The 21,291-nt window shown below is 42.4% G+C and overlaps 1 protein-coding gene across 1 annotated transcript in view; it reads left to right on the forward strand.

Annotated features, from left to right (window-relative positions):
• Positions 1-9,204: 9,204 nt before the first annotated feature.
• col7a1l (collagen type VII alpha 1-like) overlaps positions 9,205-21,291 on the forward strand; it is a 46,454-nt gene continuing 34,367 nt past the window's right edge. The window contains exons 1-21 of the mRNA XM_076722851.1: positions 9,205-9,241; positions 9,432-9,612; positions 9,967-10,126; positions 11,776-11,869; positions 13,168-13,341; positions 13,634-13,797; positions 14,378-14,507; positions 14,622-14,738; positions 14,852-15,007; positions 16,135-16,251; positions 16,389-16,535; positions 16,633-16,752; positions 17,248-17,406; positions 17,567-17,680; positions 17,905-18,054; positions 18,495-18,632; positions 18,753-18,899; positions 19,528-19,647; positions 19,950-20,096; positions 20,682-20,942; positions 21,056-21,195. Coding sequence (XP_076578966.1) covers positions 9,205-9,241; positions 9,432-9,612; positions 9,967-10,126; positions 11,776-11,869; positions 13,168-13,341; positions 13,634-13,797; positions 14,378-14,507; positions 14,622-14,738; positions 14,852-15,007; positions 16,135-16,251; positions 16,389-16,535; positions 16,633-16,752; positions 17,248-17,406; positions 17,567-17,680; positions 17,905-18,054; positions 18,495-18,632; positions 18,753-18,899; positions 19,528-19,647; positions 19,950-20,096; positions 20,682-20,942; positions 21,056-21,195 — 2,973 coding nt within the window. The remainder of the gene's footprint in view (positions 9,242-9,431; positions 9,613-9,966; positions 10,127-11,775; positions 11,870-13,167; positions 13,342-13,633; positions 13,798-14,377; positions 14,508-14,621; positions 14,739-14,851; positions 15,008-16,134; positions 16,252-16,388; positions 16,536-16,632; positions 16,753-17,247; positions 17,407-17,566; positions 17,681-17,904; positions 18,055-18,494; positions 18,633-18,752; positions 18,900-19,527; positions 19,648-19,949; positions 20,097-20,681; positions 20,943-21,055; positions 21,196-21,291) is intronic.

The raw sequence follows: 21,291 nt of genomic DNA on the forward strand, positions 1-21,291 counted from the left end.
CTGTGTTGGCTGACTGCAAATGCAAAGTGATATTAAGCCAGCGCGCTGCAGTTTGGGAGCTGTGTGTAAGTGTGTTTGATTTTATTTGTTGGAGTGTGTTTTAGCTGTAGATCTCAATTTCATTGCACCAAAGACATCTGTCATCATATATTGTAGGTCTGAGCTGTGTGTGTGTGTGTGTGTGTGTGTGTGTCTCTGTGTGTGTCTTTTCACTGTTACCAGTTTCCCACCTACAGGGATAATCCATCCTGTGAAGTGGCGAGGTGGAAAATGCCATTATGTAGAAATAGCTGACATGCAGTTAGACTTGCAGGGCATATGATGTGTGAGGGAGTATGTGTGTGTGTGAGAGAGAGAGAGGAAAGGAGATAGGGAACAGAGAGGGAGTATAAGGGCCAGAGACAGTAAAGTTCATTTTGGAACATTATTTAATCCTCTGGGGTGGTGATAAACTAAAGGCTTTGGACACAATCCACACACTGTCTCCTCGGCGAGGCTGGACAAAGTGCTTGTGATCCCAGCGTGGTGTGAGTGATGGATGCAGTCATGTGCAAGTGTTTTTGATGTGGGATCATTGCAGGTATGCCCTCTGAGTATCTGACTCAGCCTTATGATCACAGACATTGCAGGAATGTATTGAGGTATGGTAGGAATAAGATGGGATTTTTGCCATCACTGTATGGCCTCCAGTTTGGTCCAGACTGAAATATCTCAACAGCTATTGTGTTGCTCGCCATAACATTTTGCACTGCCATTCGTGGTCTCCAGTGGATGACTTGCAATAAATTTGGTGATCCTGACTTTTCCTTTAGCGTAAATTACACCAAATTTTTAATTTCCCCTATAATTTGGTTCATGACCAAACACCTGCAAGCCTCAATCCCATTATCCTCACATGCTCTTTCTGTTTAGCGCTAATTAGCAAATGTTAACATGTATGTTGCATGTTAACAGGCTAAACTAAGGTAGTGAACATGATAAACATTATACCTGATAAATATCAGCATGTTAGCATTGTCATTGTGAGCATGTTAGCACGCTGTTGTGCCTCAGAGCTGCTAGCATGGCTGTAAACTCCGACCCGTAAATTCAACGAGGCACAGCTGCGTCACATTCAAGCTAATCGCAGCCATTCCAGACAAAGCTTGTGATTCCACCAGAAGCATCGCAAACATTTCTAGTTGTCTACTTACCCAAACATCAAGGGAAAATGACCGAATCCACAAAATCTGAGCAATGCAACAAAATCAGGCAAGCAAGATGCTCTGTTTCTGAAATGCTCTCAGTGGGGTGAAGCAGCATTGAGGATGGAACAAAAGCCAGTCCCAGCCAGAACACGACACACCGGGTTACTCTGTATGGGTGCATCATATTTTAACTTCACTGAGTCTTTTTAAAATCGGCTGGACTCAGAGACACATGTAAGTCAAGCCCTTTGTTTTCTAATGTACTGTTGCACTCTGTTGAACATTAGGATTTGCTGCTTGCTTCAGGAAACATTTGACCTCTGATAACATGAAGAGAAAAGCTTTCAAATGTATTTAAGTAATTTGAAGCCATCATAAAAAGCTGAGGTTCTGCTGCTTTGCTGAACACCCATGCAAACCTATATAAAAATCACGCCTTAGGATAGGTACAAGACAGTGACTGTGTACTTCTGCACTCGCTGTCATTCATCAAAAACACAGGTTTGTCCTCTCTGCACTTAAGTCATAAGAAGATACATGCAGAGACAGATCTTAGATCTGCATTGGTATGTGAGGGCTAGAGTGGAGTCTTTTGGCTGTGTGACATTGCCAGATATCACTTCCATCTGCAGAGGTTGTAAACTAGTCAGCCTTGAGCCATTCTGATTTTGTCAGACCAGGTGATCCAATCACACTGGAGATATGCTGGAATTCAGATTGTTTCACGTTGATCTGATTTATCTTTCATGTCATCACATAAATTTATAGCTGAAATTTGCCCTCATGAGGAAACATTGGAAGTGATATATTGGTGGATAATTTGATAGATGGTATGTGAATCTTTAAAGCCAAAAGAAATCTGTTATGTTTTCATCTCATGTATAGTAGTTGAGTGAAAGCAGATCTTTCTTTGATGTTAAGCTTATGAATTTGCAAAAACACATGCCCGTACAGTACACACACGCACAGACACTTAGCCACACATCCACATTTGTGCGGAGACGTGTGGGAGTTAGCGAGCTAATGTAAAACATAACAGCACGAACCACTTCCTACATCACAGTTAATGCGTTGAACGTGTTGCTCTCTGATGGGGGTTCATTCATTTCAAATGGGATAATCCGTTACTGCATGATTCCTTTGCCAGTGTGTTGTGTGCTGATTTAAGTGTTGGATTTAGTCTACTTAGGCACTGAGTACGCTCACTTAACTGAATGTTGTTGTAGTTCTTTCTGTTGATATATTTCTGTGGTCCTCAGTATGCATTTAGGGGAAGTTTTAACACTCAACACATTTCGGCTGCAGGATCCTTGAGCTAAATTTGAAGTGGACCATTGAGCAGCACGCTTTTAGAACAAGTCACAATAATTGCACTATACCTCCAGAAATGCTTTTAAACATCACCTTCTATAGTACAGTTTCAGTGGGAGATACTATGCCAGTAAAGCAACGTTTCAAAGTGACTGAATCGCCACCACTCAGTGTATAATGCCAAGTCAAAAGCTGTAGCCTTGGGGCTAATTTCTTTCATGCTAACCTGAAGTTTCCTCTGTCTCTTAAGTGAAAAAAAAGAGGAGGATGTTCTGTTTCCCAGAGCGTTTATTGTACCTCCATTTACTCTCATTGACGGCCATCTAGATGATCTGCTGTGAAGAGCAACTGTGTTTTCACAGTGAGGCTCATCAGTCTAAATGTGTACCTGTCCTGCTGTCATTGTTGCATCCAAAACTAAAAGCTAAAGCTAGAAAAAAACTAAACTACAGTGTGTGTCTTGCAGTGTACATGTAGCTTAGAAAAAATTAACTTGCTTCCAAAACATGATCTCAGTGAAGCATGTGTGATTGATTCATCCCCCCATCTCTGTCTTTGTTACTTAACATGCAAAACTGAGATTCTCTGTGGTGTCACCATCAAACATGAAACACCAAAACACACACACACACACACACACACACACACACACACACACAAAGCATAACAGAGGGCAGGTGGAAACTATAATTACACACACTTGTTGCCCGTTTTAGCAGATTTACCATGGAGCTAAATTTTTTTTGACCAATCACAAGCGCATGCACACGCTCATCGGAAGCAATTAGCCATGCTGTCTCAGCCCCAGCTCAGTGGATAATCACCTCTGCAGTGTGAGTCCCAGGGCATGGCAGGCCCTCAGGGAGTTTGGCTAATCCTCAGTCGAGGACAGGTGCATGTGGTCCAGAGGTTTTACCAGACTAAATATCTTTTTGCACCTCTGGAATCATACAAGAGCTTCCTTGAACCTGTCACCCAGGACTGTGCATCACTCCTCTTCCAGCGACTTTAACTGAATGCTTTCCAGTCACTGCTGTGATTTTCATGCCATATCAGCAGCAGAGATTCTACAGATTGATCAGTCATATTCTGACATCTTTGTCTTCAGTCCATAAAGCATATTCTCGTTTGACTTCAACTGACGGTTTCAAGTCATGAAGAGTTCTCCTCTTTTAGTAAAGTCATTTTTATTTATTTTACCTTTATTTAAAAGAGAAGTTCTTTGAGCTTAAAATTCGTATTCAGGGGAGACCTAGCCGACATAGCACAAGTTACAAAGATTCTAACATAAAACGTGAAGAGCAGAAAAGGGACAGTTAAACAAAATGAAACACATTAAAAACAAACAAGGGACCACAGATCCACAATACAAAATCCACTGTAGGAAAAAAGCAATTGAATTCTTCAGTTGCACAGTTTTTTTATCTGAGCTCTGAACTCTCACAGGGAGACAAAATCATTAAAATGTAGTGTGCTCTGAAGGTTTTTTCCAGGACCAGAATAGGAGAAAGCTGCTCTACCAACTTCTGAGCAAATCCTGGGTATACGTGCTAGAGCAGCCATCTATAACAGCTGTTGATGAGTGATCAGAGATTACACAGAGAAGAATTGTGTTTACCCAGTTTAGCTTTGTGAATAATGATATACCAATGCTGCTGTCTCCTAAGGCCTAATGAAGACCAGGAACCCAGATCATAATGTAAACCAGGACAATGACAGCCATTATCAACAGCCATGTATGCTGCCAAAAAGGCCTTTAAAGCAGACACTAACATAAATGAGTAACTTTAATGTCCCCATCAAGAAAAAAGGGCAAACAGGTTCATTTCAGTCTGAACACATTTCGTTTTAAGAGACTGATGAACAGTTAGAAGTTAACCAACAAAACAGCGTCAACCATCCAGGTCAGCCTGCAGGTTGAGTTTGAGGGAAACCCTCACATGTAAGACAGTCATAATAGATTATTGGGCTAACAACCTTTATTGTTCATGTCCATAATGTTTAGACTGCCCCATAGCTGATTTAACAGCTGGGTTCATATTGGACAGTTTAAAAGCCCTTTTGATGCTTTTATTTCCATGGTGTCATTGGAACCTGTTGTAAAACTGTTAACAGGAGGAACTCCTGTCTGCAGTTGTGCAATGATGGGAGCAAGTACAACATGGTGCCAGCCTAATGTATATTGGCCTGATTAATTACAATAATAAATCAATAAGAGGATAATTGATTTATTTTCAGTTGTATTGATAATTCCATGTAATCTCAACATTTGGTGTAGGTCCTTCCTCAGACATTTATTTTAACTGTGTCTGCAGGTAAAAACTTGTTGACAACAAAAAAGTCATGAGTCCTTTACAAATGAAAAAAAAAAAAAGGTCTGATTATGTTTTATCTCTGTGCGCCTCCAATGACATCCCCCCCACTCCCTATTCATCTGTATGCTTTCAGACAAGAGGGAACAAGACTTGGAATTGATGATTGTGAAGTGGAATTCAGTATTTCGCAAAGAGAAGAACTGGGAGGAGGAGGAGCAGGTGATCGAAGGAGGAAGAGGAGGAGAGGAAGAGTATGGGTCACTCCTCTGTGTGGATTTTTCTGCTGTCCCTTTCTCTGTCCCATCAAAGCGTCACAGCACAAGCCGAAGGTAATGGTCGACATTGCTACACCCAAAGGACACACTCAAACACAACAATTTGCTACTCTTTTTTTGTTTTTAACTACCCATGCTGCACCATAAAGCTTTTCACTTTCTCAGTCATTAATTTATTCAGAATTTCAAACAGTGCCTTATGGTACCATCAGTTGCTCAAAGCCATATGCCTGATTTCCAGCAATGTGCACAGATCTATGAATTAGACGACTTGGATGTGTAGGCCAAAGAAAGGGCAGGTGCTCAATGAACACAGTCTGTGCGAGTGCTCCATCATTAAATCTCCACACATGGGTTGGTACACGGGGCAGACACTAACCCAGCTCCAGTTTCTCTCCAGACTGTGTCTAGTCAGGGAATTTAAACATCTGCTAGCCTCATGTACGGCACAGCACTCTGTCTGCCAGCCTGTCAAACCAATCCCCTAGATACAGACCTTAGCCTCAGGTGCTATTGGATGTCACCAAAAGGTCAATCAGCCAATCAAAAGTTAGATTCACTCCACCTGGAACGTGGTTGGCAGAAAGTGATTGGTAAAGTTGTTGGGCAGAATTATGGAAGGATATAAATAGCCCAAGGCCATATTTGAAGCTGCTGCTCCCTTGTACCGTTGTTTATTCTTGACAGTGTTAATTCACATGCCAGCAAATCACATCATGGGACTGCCTGTAGAAACCCTTAAAGGCACAATATGTAATATGCATGTAAGAGTTTTAGTTTAGAGCACTGAAAAATTATCAACAGAATGTGAAGAATTGACAGTTTTGACATGATGTCAAAAACGTCTATGTTTTGTGTTGCAGAGATATTGACTGAGGTTAGCATGCTAAAAAGCTAGCCCCGGCCCATCCTGTTTCATAATACCACTTTGTAGCTCAAGTCTGAAGTCCAGTAGCCTGATAGTATAGCCCTCTCTGGTTTCAACTCGGAGATGTATGCCAGTGGCAACTTTGCTAATAAATAAACAAAATAAACTCACAAGAAGTCAAGAAAAGGAATATTCTTACCCCTGTTTTCCTTAAACAGAAAACCCAATCGTACACCTTCTGAATTCAAGTTTGTCTCTCTTACTGAACTAAGACTAGCTGAATCGCCAAGTTAACTCATTCTTCTATAAAAAATACTTCATTAAAACGCAACAGAAATCTGTTTCGAGATCCCAGACCAGGCAGACTCCAGCTAATAGGGCCACAAGCTGCACTGCTAATGGAGCTAACTAGCCAACAGCAGCTAGTAGCTACAGACATAAATAGCTGCAGTAAAGAGTATAGTGAGCAGCAGTTGGGGTTACTTATATGCTTCCTCCTAAGTGACCTTTGATACTTGGCCCATTCTTACACATTGCAGGCCTAACTGTTTATGTTACACACAAGAAGTCGCATGTGGTCCATTTTAACACAAATTTACTGTCAGGTGGCCATAAATACGACTGTAGATGAATGCTAACATTGCTCCATGTCTACTGGGTGTGTCAAAGCATTACCTAACATGTTAGCAATAACAACTTGACTATTTTGACCACTGCAGGGCAGCAGAACGAAGCCGTGAACACAACACCTTATAAAGCAGTGGCAAAGGTGTGAGCTATATGTTAGATATTTATACATTCAGCAGACATCAAGCAGCATTAGCATTCATTTTGAGTAGCGTTTCTATCCACCTGACACATGCAAACCCAATATTCACTCTCCTCTTATCTATGTTTTGGTCTCCTCCGCCTCCTAAGGGAAATATCTGACTCTTTTGCTCTCTTTATGCTCCACTAAGTTCACCAGCTAATTGCTAACTTTCTGGGCAGGCAGCCTAGAAAGATGCAGCGATGCTCAGCAGAGCTGAGGTGGAGCTCAGAGTCAGATGATTCTCTGTGTGTTTGTCACTTCAACGGCCCTTTTCACATCACACACAGTCAATGGTCCTTTGTTTCTATGATAATATCAATTAGTGCAGCTTTAAGAGAATAATATGTCATGGAAAGGGGTTTAACAGCTTGTCATGAAGTTCAGCTTCTCCCAAGTGAAGAGAAAATGAAACTATTGCAGCTTTTAACTGATATGTTTATGCTGTCACTTAGGTTGCCTTATGAATGCTTAATGTTCTCTCCACAGTGGGTCATGGTCAAAGGGTGCAAAGAGCTCCGTCAGCAGTTCATGATTATTATAATATTGTTTTTCTGAGCAAGTGCATCTATTCGAGCGACATCATATTACATTATATCAAATCAGATTTCTTAAAACATAACAGAATTTATAATTAATGTTAGAATAAAGTTTATGTGATGATGTGATGAGGCAGTCATGCAGACCAAACAATCTGTGCAGAACTGGAAACAACAACCAGTTCAGAATCCATTCCTCTGGTTGACCCGGTTGTCAGCTTAGTTTCAGCCAGCTGTTGTGTACCAGGCTATATGGTTCCCTCTCTGCTTTTGTTTTCAGCTCCATAATTTACTGCATGAAATTCAAATTAGAGCAACAACATTATAAGTAGAGTAGTAGACTGACTTGCTTGTTTACATCCAGAGACTGTCCCAATGGGGCAGGCACATGGCACTGGAAACAGATCCTGGGGGAATGACTATGCATTTGTCACATTGGCTATGAGAAATGTTGTCCGTATTTGGTCTTTGGTCATTTAATGTTTCAGTCCCCCGCTTTGTAGCTCCTCTGCAAATTACTGCAGTTTCTTTTTACATTCATTTGTCTGGATAAAACCTGAACCTGATGGCCCTTTGAGTTTCTTAGACTTGTGCTGTCTGATGGTTTACATATTTTCTCTTGATCTTGTTGGAGCTGAATCCAGTAGTACATCATTATTTCTCAGACTATTTCTTTCGTGGCACAATTTTCTGCAGTGTATACTGTAGTCACTGAGCTACATCTAATACATAAATCAATGGTGGTCCAACACAGGGTGTACACAACCTTTGAGATATCAGCATAGATAACCTTCAAGAAAACCATTCCTAATCCCTCAGCATGTGTTGTCTCCTTATCCTTGGCATGGGGTTCTCACCTGCCAGCCCAGACTGACAAATTTCTGGATAATTGATCTTGTTTTCTACCTCAGTCTGTGTCGGTCTGACAGAGACCAGCCTCCAGTTGCGTCTTTGCTCAAAGTCTCCACCATGTTACAGAAATGTAGGGAGTAGAAAATGTATTCCAGTAAATGGACGAGCAAGCAAGCATGTGTATTCAAGGGTTGTTTGCTGCCTATGTGAGACTCAACTCAAAATGGAGAGGACGAGCATTGTATCCTGTTAATATGTATCAGTGGTTTTAACTTTAAATCCATTGCGAAATGTATGACACTGAAGCTTATGTGTAGGCAAAAGATAGTAGCCCGGAGAAGCCTCCAGAATGGTATCCCAATGATATTTTGTTTCCTTGGTGTGTGGCCAGAGATGTATAGATGTGTTAGGAGGGAACATAATGTTAGGTCGCCATGGGCTGGAGACATATGTCACCCCCAGTGAATCCTGGGATTGCAGCCAAAGGAAGAAGGGCGAGATAATAGAGGCGAGAAAGCTCTGTAATGAAATAGAGGATAGCAGAGAAGCTGAGTTATCACTTACAGGACAATCAGTGGTGCCTATCTCTTATTCACTAGCCTAATCAATGCTGTCGTCACTGTTTTATTGCATATGTAATGCCAGAATATATTGACTCAGAGGGCGTTTGCACACGCAGCAGATTTCTGTGTGGAGCGTGTGTGTGCGTTTTGCCTGTACAGTACAGTATATCTCTGTGGGAACATGTGCAGTCGTGTGCATCTGAGACAGAGTTGCAAGAGCTAATGTATGTATGTGTGTGTGCATGCAGTCAATGCATCAGCGCGTCTGGCTTTTTAACTCCACATTAAAAATGCCTGAATCCTGCCAAACGCAGCAGATCCATATGTTAAATGCGATTGTTTGCTTGAGTGAGGCGACTGACCCTGATTTTGGGTGTGTTTACCTTATTATTCTAAGCGTTCCTCATTGCTGTACTAAAGTTTTATTGCTGGAGTGCTCAGAATATTGATAGTCTCTTTGGCTCACTTGTGTCTTATTAAAAATTCATGGGGATTTGTGTGGTGCTCTGGCTGCATGACAGAGGTAAGTGAGAGGAAAACTCACAACATCATAGAGCAAGACTGCTATCTGGTGGTCAGTGTAGGAATACAATCTGAGGTTACCCTTTAACTTTAAGAAAGACTTTCATTGGATTTTTTTTTTGCATGCACCCCCTGCTCCTCCCTCCTTGGTATTTGTGCACAGACTAATTCATCCACTCTTCTCCCCTCAGCATGCAGGACGGTGGTGCAGGCAGACATAGTGTTCCTGGTGGATGAGTCATTGAGTGTGGGCCAGACCAGCTTCTCCAGTGTCAAGGACTTCATCTCAGCTATGATCTCCTCCTTCAAGGGCAGTGTGGTGGGAACTGAGGGGGTGCGCTTTGGAGTCACTGTCTTTGGGGATGTCCCGAGGTAAAATTCAAATACAAAGACACAGCACAGACCTATTCAACCAAGTGCCATCGAGCCAGACTCATTTGACTTAACCACAGATGCCAAATATCACCAGAAAAACTTAGATTCAATAGTTAATAACCACATTTGTTGCCTCTTTGTTAAGTATTATATACAGCATTTTCCAGTTGAAAGTCCCAGAAACTCAAATCAGAGAAAACAGACAACATGAAGAGCCAAAAGACCTGAGGTCCTCTGACCAAGGCTGTTTGGCTGTCCCAAAATTGAGGCTTAGAACCAAATATGACCGTTTGCACTATCTGTTCCATTATTTCTACATGATCCAGTTTTCCCATAATCATTCCCTTGCAGGATGCAGATTGCTTTGACGGACTATAGCTCACTGGAGGAGGTCCTCAGAGCCATCAGAGACCTTCCTTATGAGGGTGGATCCAGGAGGATTGGTGATGCCCTCCAGTTTTTGGTTGACCCTGTGTTCAGCCCTGTCATCAGTCGAGACCATGCCCCAAAGGTAATGCTTCGGCCGCGAAGATGTGACCACCAACACATTGGAGACAAGCCTAGAAAAAGTTCCCTTGAAACAGTCCCCCAAACTGACTGCACTTCCTGTAGGTAATACCATGCAAGAGCAAAGGTAAAAGAGGTCACATCACTTTAAAATAACGGTTCATGCTAATTAAGAACTGTAGGGCTTAAATCTTGTTAAATGTATGACAAAGTGTGGACACACAAGCAACAGAGAAACAACTGAATTAAGATTACAGCCACACTGCAAAGACTATTGCTTCCAGCTTACCGACATGCATATATTGTATGTTCTGGCCCTGTGTGAAAGGAAATGACTAGTCAGGAGTCTGTATTTGTACTCCAAAGAACATTGTGGACAAAAACAAACAAAACAAAATGGTCTCCCATTTTCTCTCCACTGTGAATCTGATTAAACTGTCTTGCTCTATGCTTGGAATACAAACTGAGAGTATGCCTGATAGAAAGTTACGTCTGGCAAAATATTTTGCTTTACTTTGATTTTGTCTTTTGCTTGTGGAAGAGCAAAAAGAAAAGGTGGAGACAATAAATTTCGCCTCACCCGTCGATTCACTGTGTGCAATCAGCTGAATGGCTGTCGACAAGAGAGGACTGGTGCCAGCAGTGCCAGCAGTGCCAGACACACTGGAAAAAGTCCAGTTGATGGTCATCGAGTCCCATTGAGATATATTGGCCTGCTTTGTCACAGGATCTTGACTAAATATGTATCAAATTGGTTCTGGTCTTAACTTTTGACCCTAATGTAAATGCAACAGTCAGCAACTTATGAAACTTGTCTCATAAGTGCCTTGTCAGATACCCAAATGTCCTTCCAACAGCTCCCCATTTCTGGCAACTACATTTCTCCGACAGTCTAACACAGCAGAGTAGTCTCAGTATAACACAGCTGGTTAGCATTCCAATCATCTCTCTATCTCTGAGTGTGCGTGTGAATCATCTTGCAGCAGCACACTTGACGTGGGAAGGCAGAGAATTGAGGATTAGGCTGATATATTGAATTGTACAGCTGGAGCACATGCAGAAAAGCAGCTACATTCTAATATTGATGCTTCCAGCCCCCATCTTCATTGACTGAGGGATGAACTTTGAATGAACTGAGTAAATTTTCCTTAATAGGCAAATTAGCAGTCTTAGTTGCAAGCCGGCATCCTTGAATTCGACTTTGTTTGATTTATTTAATCACATATTTAATTACGAGTTAAACCGTGTCAAAAGTCCATGGGGGCTTTTTGAGAATAACACTGTTTGCAAGGATGTTCTCTTTACCCAAAGAAAATGATATTAAGAGCGTGGATAAACTTCCATTGATGCAAAGCATAGATTTGGTAAAACCCAACACATCTTCACAAAATCAAAGGTAGATATTGAGCTACAAAAACAAACCATACCAGTATAAATTTTTCTGCAGATTATTTATTTTTTTATTATTATGTTTAAAGAAATCATTTCAGAGTGCCAGTTATATTAAGGAGATTACTAATTCACATCATCTTTCATTGTCTAATTGTACCAGTCATTAGTTATTGACCTTAATGCATGTGGATGTATGTGGCAGTGTGTAAATAAGTTGTTATTATGTTCATTTGATTTTTTTTCTGTCTCACTGCTGTTCAGATTGCAGTATTGATCACAAACGGGCGTTCAGACGACCAGGTCGACGCCGCAGCCAAGGTGGTAGCTGACAATGGGATTTCTCTCTTTGCAGTAGGTGAGCGTGGAACTTAGTATTGTGAATTCCTTCAACATCCCCACTGCAGCGGCCCCTCTGATTTTATCCGCGCTCTGCCGGCTTATCTGCAGTGTTTGCAGTTAGAAATTCATGTCCTGTACATTTGAATTCATTGGCTTCAGTGTGGATATTTGTAAAGCGTGGTTGAGATTCTTGTTTTGGAGTGTCTGGATGCACTCATGCAGGTGTATGCACTGTATATATATATATGCACAAACATAGCAAAATCTACCAGATATGCGTGCAAGAATAAGTGAGTGATTAATTCAGCTCCTATAGTGTATAGTGCATTTTCTGATACTGTGTGTTGCATCAGCAAATCCACTTTATCCTCCAACCTTTCCCCTGCTCATGAATACACACTGCTGTTTACCCACAAGTTTACTTACACATATCTTACCCTTTTCTCCTACACACATGCATAAGCACACAAGCCCACAACTTACTCCTCTCAGCTGGGAGCGGTGCAATAATTACTGCTCATTAGCCGATGGTGTGCTAATCGCAGCCATTTTTCATTAGGCGATTCACTGTCCCCCATCTGCACCTCTGACACTGAGGCCTACTCCTCTCATTTATCACTCTCACAGAGAAACGCCACATGCATCTTGTGTATTAGTGCAAAACCAATATGCCTGTAGAGCCTGTGTAGCATGGATAACACATGTTACGTGCAGACATATGCATCAAAATACATGTTCTGTACATATGAAGCTAGTAAGAAAACAAATGGACATTTATCTTATCTCCAGGTTCAGGTAGCTGTAAATTACTCTCCCAAAAAAACCTGCAACATGTGTCTGCTCCTGTCAAAATGTCTTCCTTATTACATTAATAATAGAGCTTTCAAACCCACATTAAGGCTTTATCAGGTGTGTGGCAGGACCCACTTCCACAAACTGCAGCCTGACAAACACACATAATTCTATAATTTGAGATAGGTGCCAGAAAGTGTTTGATTACGCCTGAGTGTATCTGCAATATGCATATGTATGGGTATGTACCGCTTCTTGTACTTAAAATAAATTACTTATAATGCCACAGCTCCCCCTAGTGGTGTAAGAAAGTATGTGGCGAAAATGCAAAGAAGAGAGGAACGACAATGCATAATTGTTATTCCCACAAAATCCCATAAATATCAAAAGTCCCGCCATGTATGTACAGCAGGTAATTCCACATTATGTTGCTTTTGAAATGTTGTTGCATTTGAAGTATCTGCATTGGTAAATATAAGTGGACTCATTCTCCCATTGCCTTTTTGTCCATCCTGAGACCAGCTGTCAGGGGAGCTGATGAGTCAGAGCTGATGAGGATTGTGTCAGAGCCACGTGAGGAGCACCTATTGCTGGGTCCCGACTACTCTCTCCTTGAAACCGTCCTCCCTAAGCTGTCCCGCAGAGTGTGTTTCACTGCCTCTGAGCCACCGCGTCCTGTGAAAACATCCCAGCCTGGTGAGTCAATACACACCCTGCATGAAAAAAAGTTCTTTGTTACAAACTTAGATTTCCTTAAAAGAAAACTGCCCTGGTACTGACAGCTGTTGCATTTTTATACTGATGTAGTAAATTTCAAACTAGAGCTTGAAAAGTATAATAAAAATGCATCATAGTTTTCTCTTATTTCACTCTGCCCTGCGGCTCTTGCACTAAGATTGATTTATCTTGCAACTTGCATGCTCTATATTCCTCTCCTCTTTTTCTCATTTATTTTTTCATCTCATCCCTCTTTCTGTACCGACTCTAGTTGAGGAGCGTGTGGTGGGTCCCAGAGACCTGCAGATTAGCGAGTTGGCCCACAGTTCCCTCAGGTTGACATGGAGCCAGGCCACAAGTGATGTCACAGGATATCGTCTCCTGGTCACCCCTCTCAGCTCCAAGGGACACCTCCTCCCCGTACAGCAGAGACAGGTGAGGGGTTACACTTGTGCATGATTATATGACTGTTGCTATTGAGCTGGAGCGTAACAGAGCATAGACTGTATTATCATATTGGAGGACATATTGTTGTGCCTGTTAGCAGCAGCTTAGTAGTACCTTAGATGTGATTTCCACATAGTAAACCGATCAATCTCCAAAGCTCACCATAATACTGCATTAAATGGTATTGGCGTCCATCCCCATTTCTCAATTGTACCCTTGACAGAGAATTAACTTACAGTACAATGAGAGGGATGTTTTAGTTTCTGCATTATGTCAGTAGGCACAACATGCCACCTAATCTGAATGAGAGGGTATTGAACAGAAGTGTAAACAAAGCATCAGGGTGCTGGTGGTTTTTATTGAGGTAGACACTCACTGAGAAGTGAAGATAAAAATATATTTTTATGTAAGACAAGATATTTACACATTTCAGAAGTGTATCTGTGTATTTCCCTCTTCCGCTGTGACTTCAACACTTTCTTGATCAATCGTCTTTCGCTTCGCCTCAGTCTCTCTTGCTCACACACTTATCTTGCTCTCGTTCTCCTGTGTTCTGTATATGCGACAGATTGATCTGAAGGCAGATGTGAGCACAACAGTGTTGACGGAGCTGAGTCCTAAAACAGACTATTCCCTCACCGTCTATGCCATCTACCCCAACTTCATAGGAGATTCTGCAACAATCACCGTCCAGACAAGTGGGTGTCACACATCACTGAATGCTCCTTGTAGAAATACATAAATACTTCTGTGCATCTGTTGTGGATTTCACTGTACCTCGCTTCCCTGAACAACACGTTTCTGTCTTTTAGCCCCTTTGCCTCAAGTGTCGAACTTCCGTGTTATTGAGGAGGGTCTGTTCTCTCTGCGACTGGGCTGGACGCCTCCGTTAGGGAAGCTCAATGGATTTAAGATCTTCATCCCAAGATGTATGCTGTGCAATTGTTATTCGATTTAGATTAATGCATCCAGTGTCACAGGAACAAGTTGTTTAGGATTTATATTTCTCGGGTATTGATTCTCCTGGATTTCTGTTCTGCAGCCAACCGACCAGGATTTACCTATGAGCAGCTGCTTCCTGGAGACACCTCTTCTCATGTGATTGACAGCCTGGAGGAGGATAAGAAATACATTATCAGTATTTATGCTGTTTACCCCCAAGGTCCAAGTGAACCAGTTTCAATAGTGGGCAAGACATGTAAGTTTATTGGCTTTGATCAAAGCACCATAATTCTGTTAAAGCTGGGGTAGGCAGGTTTGTTTTTTGTGTCACTGGGAAACAATCCCATAATAACTTTACAGCATATTGTAATTCAAGTAATTTGAGAGAAAACTAGACTTCTGCACCACCTTTTGATTCTGTTTGCAGGCTTTAGAAAATCTTGACCCTGACAGGCCAATAACAGGTCGTTTCAGATTCCTACTGGCTTTTCTATAAATGCAGATGCGCACGTGCGTCCCTTCAGATGGTGAAAACCTGATTTAATGGTGATAAAAACACATGTAAATGCATTCCGGCTCCACACAGAGCTTCAGGCTCATTATGTTTGATGCCATAGCGCTCATATTGAAGATGGCAAAGAGGCATGATGACAAACAGTGCGGAATAACTTTTGTGGGAGGATAAAGGTGTGCGGGGTGGACTAGCTTCTTATCCCGCTGTTAGATGGTGTCACAGCTGCGTCTGAAGCCTCGGGCGCTCTGCCCTGGGGGTCATGAAGTGCTGAAGGGCCATCATTGAGGAGATGAATCACTGCGAGAGGGACCGGGGTCTTGGCGAGGCTCATGCTGTGGAGAGCTGACCCTGCATGAGGTTTTGCAGAGCAACCAATTCCCTCTGCTGCCATTCAAACTTGTGGATTTGGTGGGAGGGTCTTAGCGGAGTGAAAGAAGTGGAAGGGTTTGCACATGATTCGCCTCCTGCAGCTTTAATTTACATAAACAGAAAAGTCAAAGATCAACCTCAACTTTTTCCACACTCAAGTTCATTAATTTTCCATATATAACACTCTTACACGTTCGTTACTCCAGACAACTATAAAAAAGAGCCTGGATAGCTGTACCCAATCAACAATTGCAGGACAAAGTCATGCAATTGTTGACTGAATCAAGATATAACGCCAGGCAGCAAAAGCCATGGTGCAGTACCATAATATATCCACAGCAGGGTGATGTCGTTCTAGAAAAAAATACCAGTATTGGACTCTGATTTATCTTGATTTCATTTCATTATTCTGCCATTACTATGATTTTATGGATCACTAAATAAGTTCAAATGAATGTTAAATTCATGTGTGAACTTGTGTATATGTGTGTGTTCCACAGTAAAGCTCATACAAGTTCAGCAGTTCCTGGTCCAAAACGCCACCACAGACACTGTCCAGGCGAGGTGGTCCTCAGTCAAGGGTGCCACAGGATACCGTCTGACGTGGGAATCCCCAGGTAAGGGAGAGGTAATCTTGGTTTGTGAAATAAATCCAAAAAGTGTTAGTTAGAGTTATAGATGGTGCCATCAACAACATCAACAACAGCTATTTTATGGCATTCAACTATTCAGCACCTCTGCGTGTGTGTTTCAGATGGCCACATAGAGAACATAAACCTTGGGGACAACTTCAGCTTCTACATGATCCAGGGCCTCCACCCAGGCTCTGAGTACACCATCACCATCAACCCCATCTTTGGAGACACTGAGGGGCCCATCACCACCACCAAAGTCAAGACATGTAACTACGATACAGCACAAAAATACAGACTCACAGTATTATAGATGTAGGAAAGACCAGATTTAATGGACAAAAACTGTCTTTCTCTGTGTGTCAGTGGAAAGCAGTGCAGTACAGACTTTGAAGGTGTCTGCTGTGAGCACCAGTGCTGCCGTCATCTCGTGGAACAGCGTCCCAGGAGCCACAGGATACAGACTGGCCTGGGGACCAACCCCAGGTGATTTACCCTTCCTGTTTTGTTTACATCATAAAAGTAAATCCATACAGTGATAAGATCTAGTTACTTCTAGTGCACATATTTATAAAATATCTATACAGTCTTAAGAAATGCCATACAGCCCTGTGATGTCCTTCCACAGCAAGTGTCAAGTAAAGGTCATGTGCTTTAAAATGTATGTATGCATGCACGCCCAGGCTTTCTGCTGCTGTTGGCTTGCTCCCTCTCTACCAGTGACAGGCTCACTCTGATGAGAGCTTTTGAAATGCCACTGCTTTTACAATGGACACATCCACACTGCCGGTCTGCCAGGAGGATGTGACAGGTGGAATGAGGACTCACTTTGATGAAATACAAATGTCGAGTGAAAAGGAGGAGGATGTTGTTTTCCAGGGCAGGGGGCTCTGGTGCTGAGCCAGAGTTCAGAGGAATGCCAGGATAGTGAGGAAAGAAAGAGTGATGGGACTGTACTGTCAATGTTAATGCTATTTTCAGAGTTTCTTGGTCGAGATCGTCCCAGGCAGTTGGCTCTGAACGGCAGCACCACAGAGTACCATCTGAAGAATGTCGCCCATGATACAGAGTATGTCCTGACTCTGTATGTGCTGTTCGGATCTGTGGTGGGGCCTGGTATCTCTGCCACCTTCAGAACCTGTGAGTACCACTATTCAATATGTCTCCCATCCACATAAACTACCACTGAGTATTTGTTTTCTTGTTCTTCCTGTGTAGAGTCCAGTCAAAGTATAAGGCTACACTGGTGAAGTTACAGAGCAAATAAAGCTCATTCATGTTCCATCTTCCTCTTTTGCAGCTCCGTTGGGCTACGTGTCCAACTTCAAGGTGATATCCTACACCAGTACCTCCATAGACGTGGAGTGGAGTCCCATTGTTGGAGCTACAGAGTACAAACTCTCCTGGAACACAGGTGATAAACTTATGCAAAATTTTCAATGCTCCAGCTCAGTACGGGGACAATTTATATGTTTTCAATCATCAGTCAAGCCAACTTCCTATTGGTCTATTTGTCAGGAAACTTGCCAGCCCCTTCAAATCCTTTATATTCTTTACATACAAAAAGTGAGTAGGAACTGCAGGCGTGACCCAAACTTCCTCCACTGTGTGTAATATTGTGTGTCTGCATGTTTGCAGGTGATAACAGTCCTCAGTCTCGTTACCTGGATCGCAGTGTTCTCTTCTATCATATTGAAGACCTGAACCCACAGTCTTCCTACACCATCACCATCTGTGCAGTGTACGGCAACTCTGAGGGACCAGAAATCTCTTTAACTCAGCTCACAGGTACGGAACGGAAGTGAGGTCTCACAGTTTATTTTAACTGATCATGATTCATCTTTAGATCTAAATAGCTCTGTGCAGCTGGGCCCCACATTGTAATTAAATGGGTTGGGACAGTGAGGTTCTTCATCCCGTTCCACGGCGCCCTGCTTGATTGACACGTCTTGTACTTTGGCCTTCCTGTTTTAACCACAGTTCCTGTCGTTGTCACTTGTAGTATGTGTCACTGAGTCCAAGTCTGCAGAGCTGCTATCATTTTATCACCGTCACTGTCAAAGTTAGTGTGTCACGCCAGGCTCCAAGTGCCAAGTTTATTACACTGGCAAATGATAGGGTGTGTGAATGAAGCCACAGCAGGTCATTCGGCGCAGATTTTGGACTAAATGGGATTTTTGTCATAGAAATTACATCACCTGACGTGGTTGTGTGCCGTTATTTTTCAGCTGCTGTCTCAGATTCAGGACCAATCCAGGCAGTGAGGGAGGTGAAGGTTCTGGACATTGGAGTTAACTCCTTCACTCTATCCTGGAGAAAAGCACCAGGGGCATCTGGGTACAAAATCTCCTGGATCCCCTTCCTGGGTAAGGAACACACACACGCAGAGGCACACAAAACTCTTGTGGCTCAGTGCATCAGTTTAAACTGTAAATGTGTACTCTCATTATCTCAATATGCTGTTATTTTATTACTCCTCACTCTAGGGGGCGTTGAGAAGTCCCATGTGGTGTCTGCAGCCTCCACCACCTTCACCATCCTCAACCTGCGGGAGAGCTCAGCTTATAAGATCCAGGTGTCCTCCATGGTGGGCAATAGGGAGGGAAGCCCAGTCCTGGTCACTGCACGCACCTGTGAGTCCTGCCTGCCCAAAACAGTGAGCAACAGTATGAGATGTGTCTAAATCAGAGGTTCCAGGGAGATATTTTATACAGTTATCAGAAGACACATTAATACCATCAATGTCTCCATAGTATTTTAAGTCATAATATATGAAAGTTCACAATCTTGTAAACTAGTATTTCCATCCACAGGATTCTCCAGTGATGTCTTCACTGATGTCTTTTCTCCATCAGACTTCATTATCTTCCCCATGTCTGTGGAGAAAATAACGATTGCTGTCAGGGGTGATGCTGACCTTATTAGGCGGATCAGATGCAACGGGTCAAATTCAGTGCTTCCCTCATTTGTTTGTTGGGTCACAGCGAGCTGCAGAGTTTCTTAGTATCACAGCAATCCCTGCCCTTACATAAAAATAATGTTCCATGTCGTGCAGTATACAGTTTTTACATTTGGAAAGAGGAGAGCAGTAGTATATATCCTGACTTGAGATCAGTATTAATATCATGAGAGCGAAAGCTGGAACTGTGTTTTCCTAACGCCCATGTTGGTCTATAAACACTGTTTAAGCCTTGGGTTGACATGTTGCAGCATATTCAGAAACACTGTTAATCTTGAATTTTGGTGTTTTTTCTCCTCCAGTGGATCTTCCAAAGGTGAATGGCTTTGCTGCTTTGAACACGACAGACAGCAGCACTGTTCTGAACTGGACACGTGTGGCCGGCATCTCTGGATATCGTCTCTCCTGGAGGCACATCTCAGGTCAGTGGTGAACCACTGCAGAGAGTCACCCTTAATTTGGCAGCATGTTAACTGCTAAATGGTGTTGGTGTGAGAAATCAGTATTTATTCGAGTAAATTCTACACACAATATGACTGTAATAGTAATGTTTTTTTCAGGGTCCTTCAGGGTTTGAAGTGGATATGTAGCATGACATGTTATTGCACTGAGTATTGAGTCTCAGCACAAGCATTCTTTTGTCGAAAAGGGAAATATTAATTTTCTAATTTCCATGTTCATTTTCATGTTTCATTTTCATGTTCCTCTTTGTGCGGTTTTTCAGTGTTGGAGACTAAAACAGAGACCCTGGGACCTGGTTTCACCTCCTATAAGATCAGTGATTTGCTGTATGGAAGAACCTACATTTTCACTATCAGACCTTTGTATGGAGAGGTGGAGGGCCCTATAAGCACGGTGTATCAGAGAATACGTAAGACATCACTTAAATGGTTTGAACCGCTTTTTGGCATGCTACAATATGATTATTCATTGCAATATTCTAGCTTAATACACTGATTGTTTTGTGCTAAATGCCCTTCTTTGCTGCACTGCTTTCTGCAGGTTTAAACTTAAAAACATGCTGCACAATAACTTTAACCCCTATGAGAAATGTGTGGTCTTCATCAAGGTAAAATATAGCGTCAGCTAGTGAGGTTAGCATAGTCAGATATTTTCCTCTCATTGTGAATTGAATTCTACAAACTCTGAAACAGATACATCAATAAAATAAAGTAATACCTGCATTTAACAAGGGAGTTCAGTGGCCAGCTAAAGGATACGAAGAAGTTAGAAAAGACTTTACACACAAAGTTAAACTTGTGGATTTACAAAATTCTGAGGCAACTCAATAAAGTACATCCAGCTTCAGAGAGCAGTGCAGCTGCAGTTTACTGCCCTTACAATCCTATTTTCCTTTGCTGCATCCCATCTGAAGCAAAGTCTGCTTCCATCCAGAGACCTTTAGAGTTTGATTTAGCTTTTTTAATCAGTTATGTTATGTCCCTGTTCATCTCAGTGGGACAGGATCCTCCGGTTGTAACGGTCCAGCCTGTGCCAGCCACAGTCGGCCCTCACATCACAGCTGCCTCCATCACCAACACCACCACTGCTCACACAGTCGTTAGGACCACCCGGCACCCCATTGTTGAGCCACAGACTAAATCCATAACCACCAAGAAGCCTCCAGGTCAGCCAAGCGTCACTGAAGCCAAGGCAGGAGTCACCACCCCTCGATTAACCACATTCAGTGCAGCGACAACAGCTCCACCAAGACCAGGTATTTTAGAGAGATGTTGCTTCATGCATGTATATCGCTCAAGTTTTCTGATCAGCAATGTGAAGATTAAGTAGTAAAGTGTGTGTCTAGTGTGTATTTTTGTGTTTTGTCAGTGTGTGGTAAGAGCAAAGCAGACATAGTATTCCTCGTGGATGAGTCCTCCAGCATTGGCGCCAACAACTTCAACAAGATGAAAGACTTCATATTCCGTGTGGCCACTTACTTCCCTGTCATTGGCTCTCAGGCCACACAGGTTGTAAAAACTTCCTTTGTTTTCTCCTGTTTCAGCTGGTCTCTTTGGCCGTAAGTTTGTTTAATGTAGTAGGACAATTACACACTGGACTGGATT

This window comes from Chaetodon auriga, chromosome 22 (genome assembly GCF_051107435.1).
Source record: "Chaetodon auriga isolate fChaAug3 chromosome 22, fChaAug3.hap1, whole genome shotgun sequence".
Lineage (NCBI taxonomy): Eukaryota > Metazoa > Chordata > Actinopteri > Chaetodontiformes > Chaetodontidae > Chaetodon > Chaetodon auriga.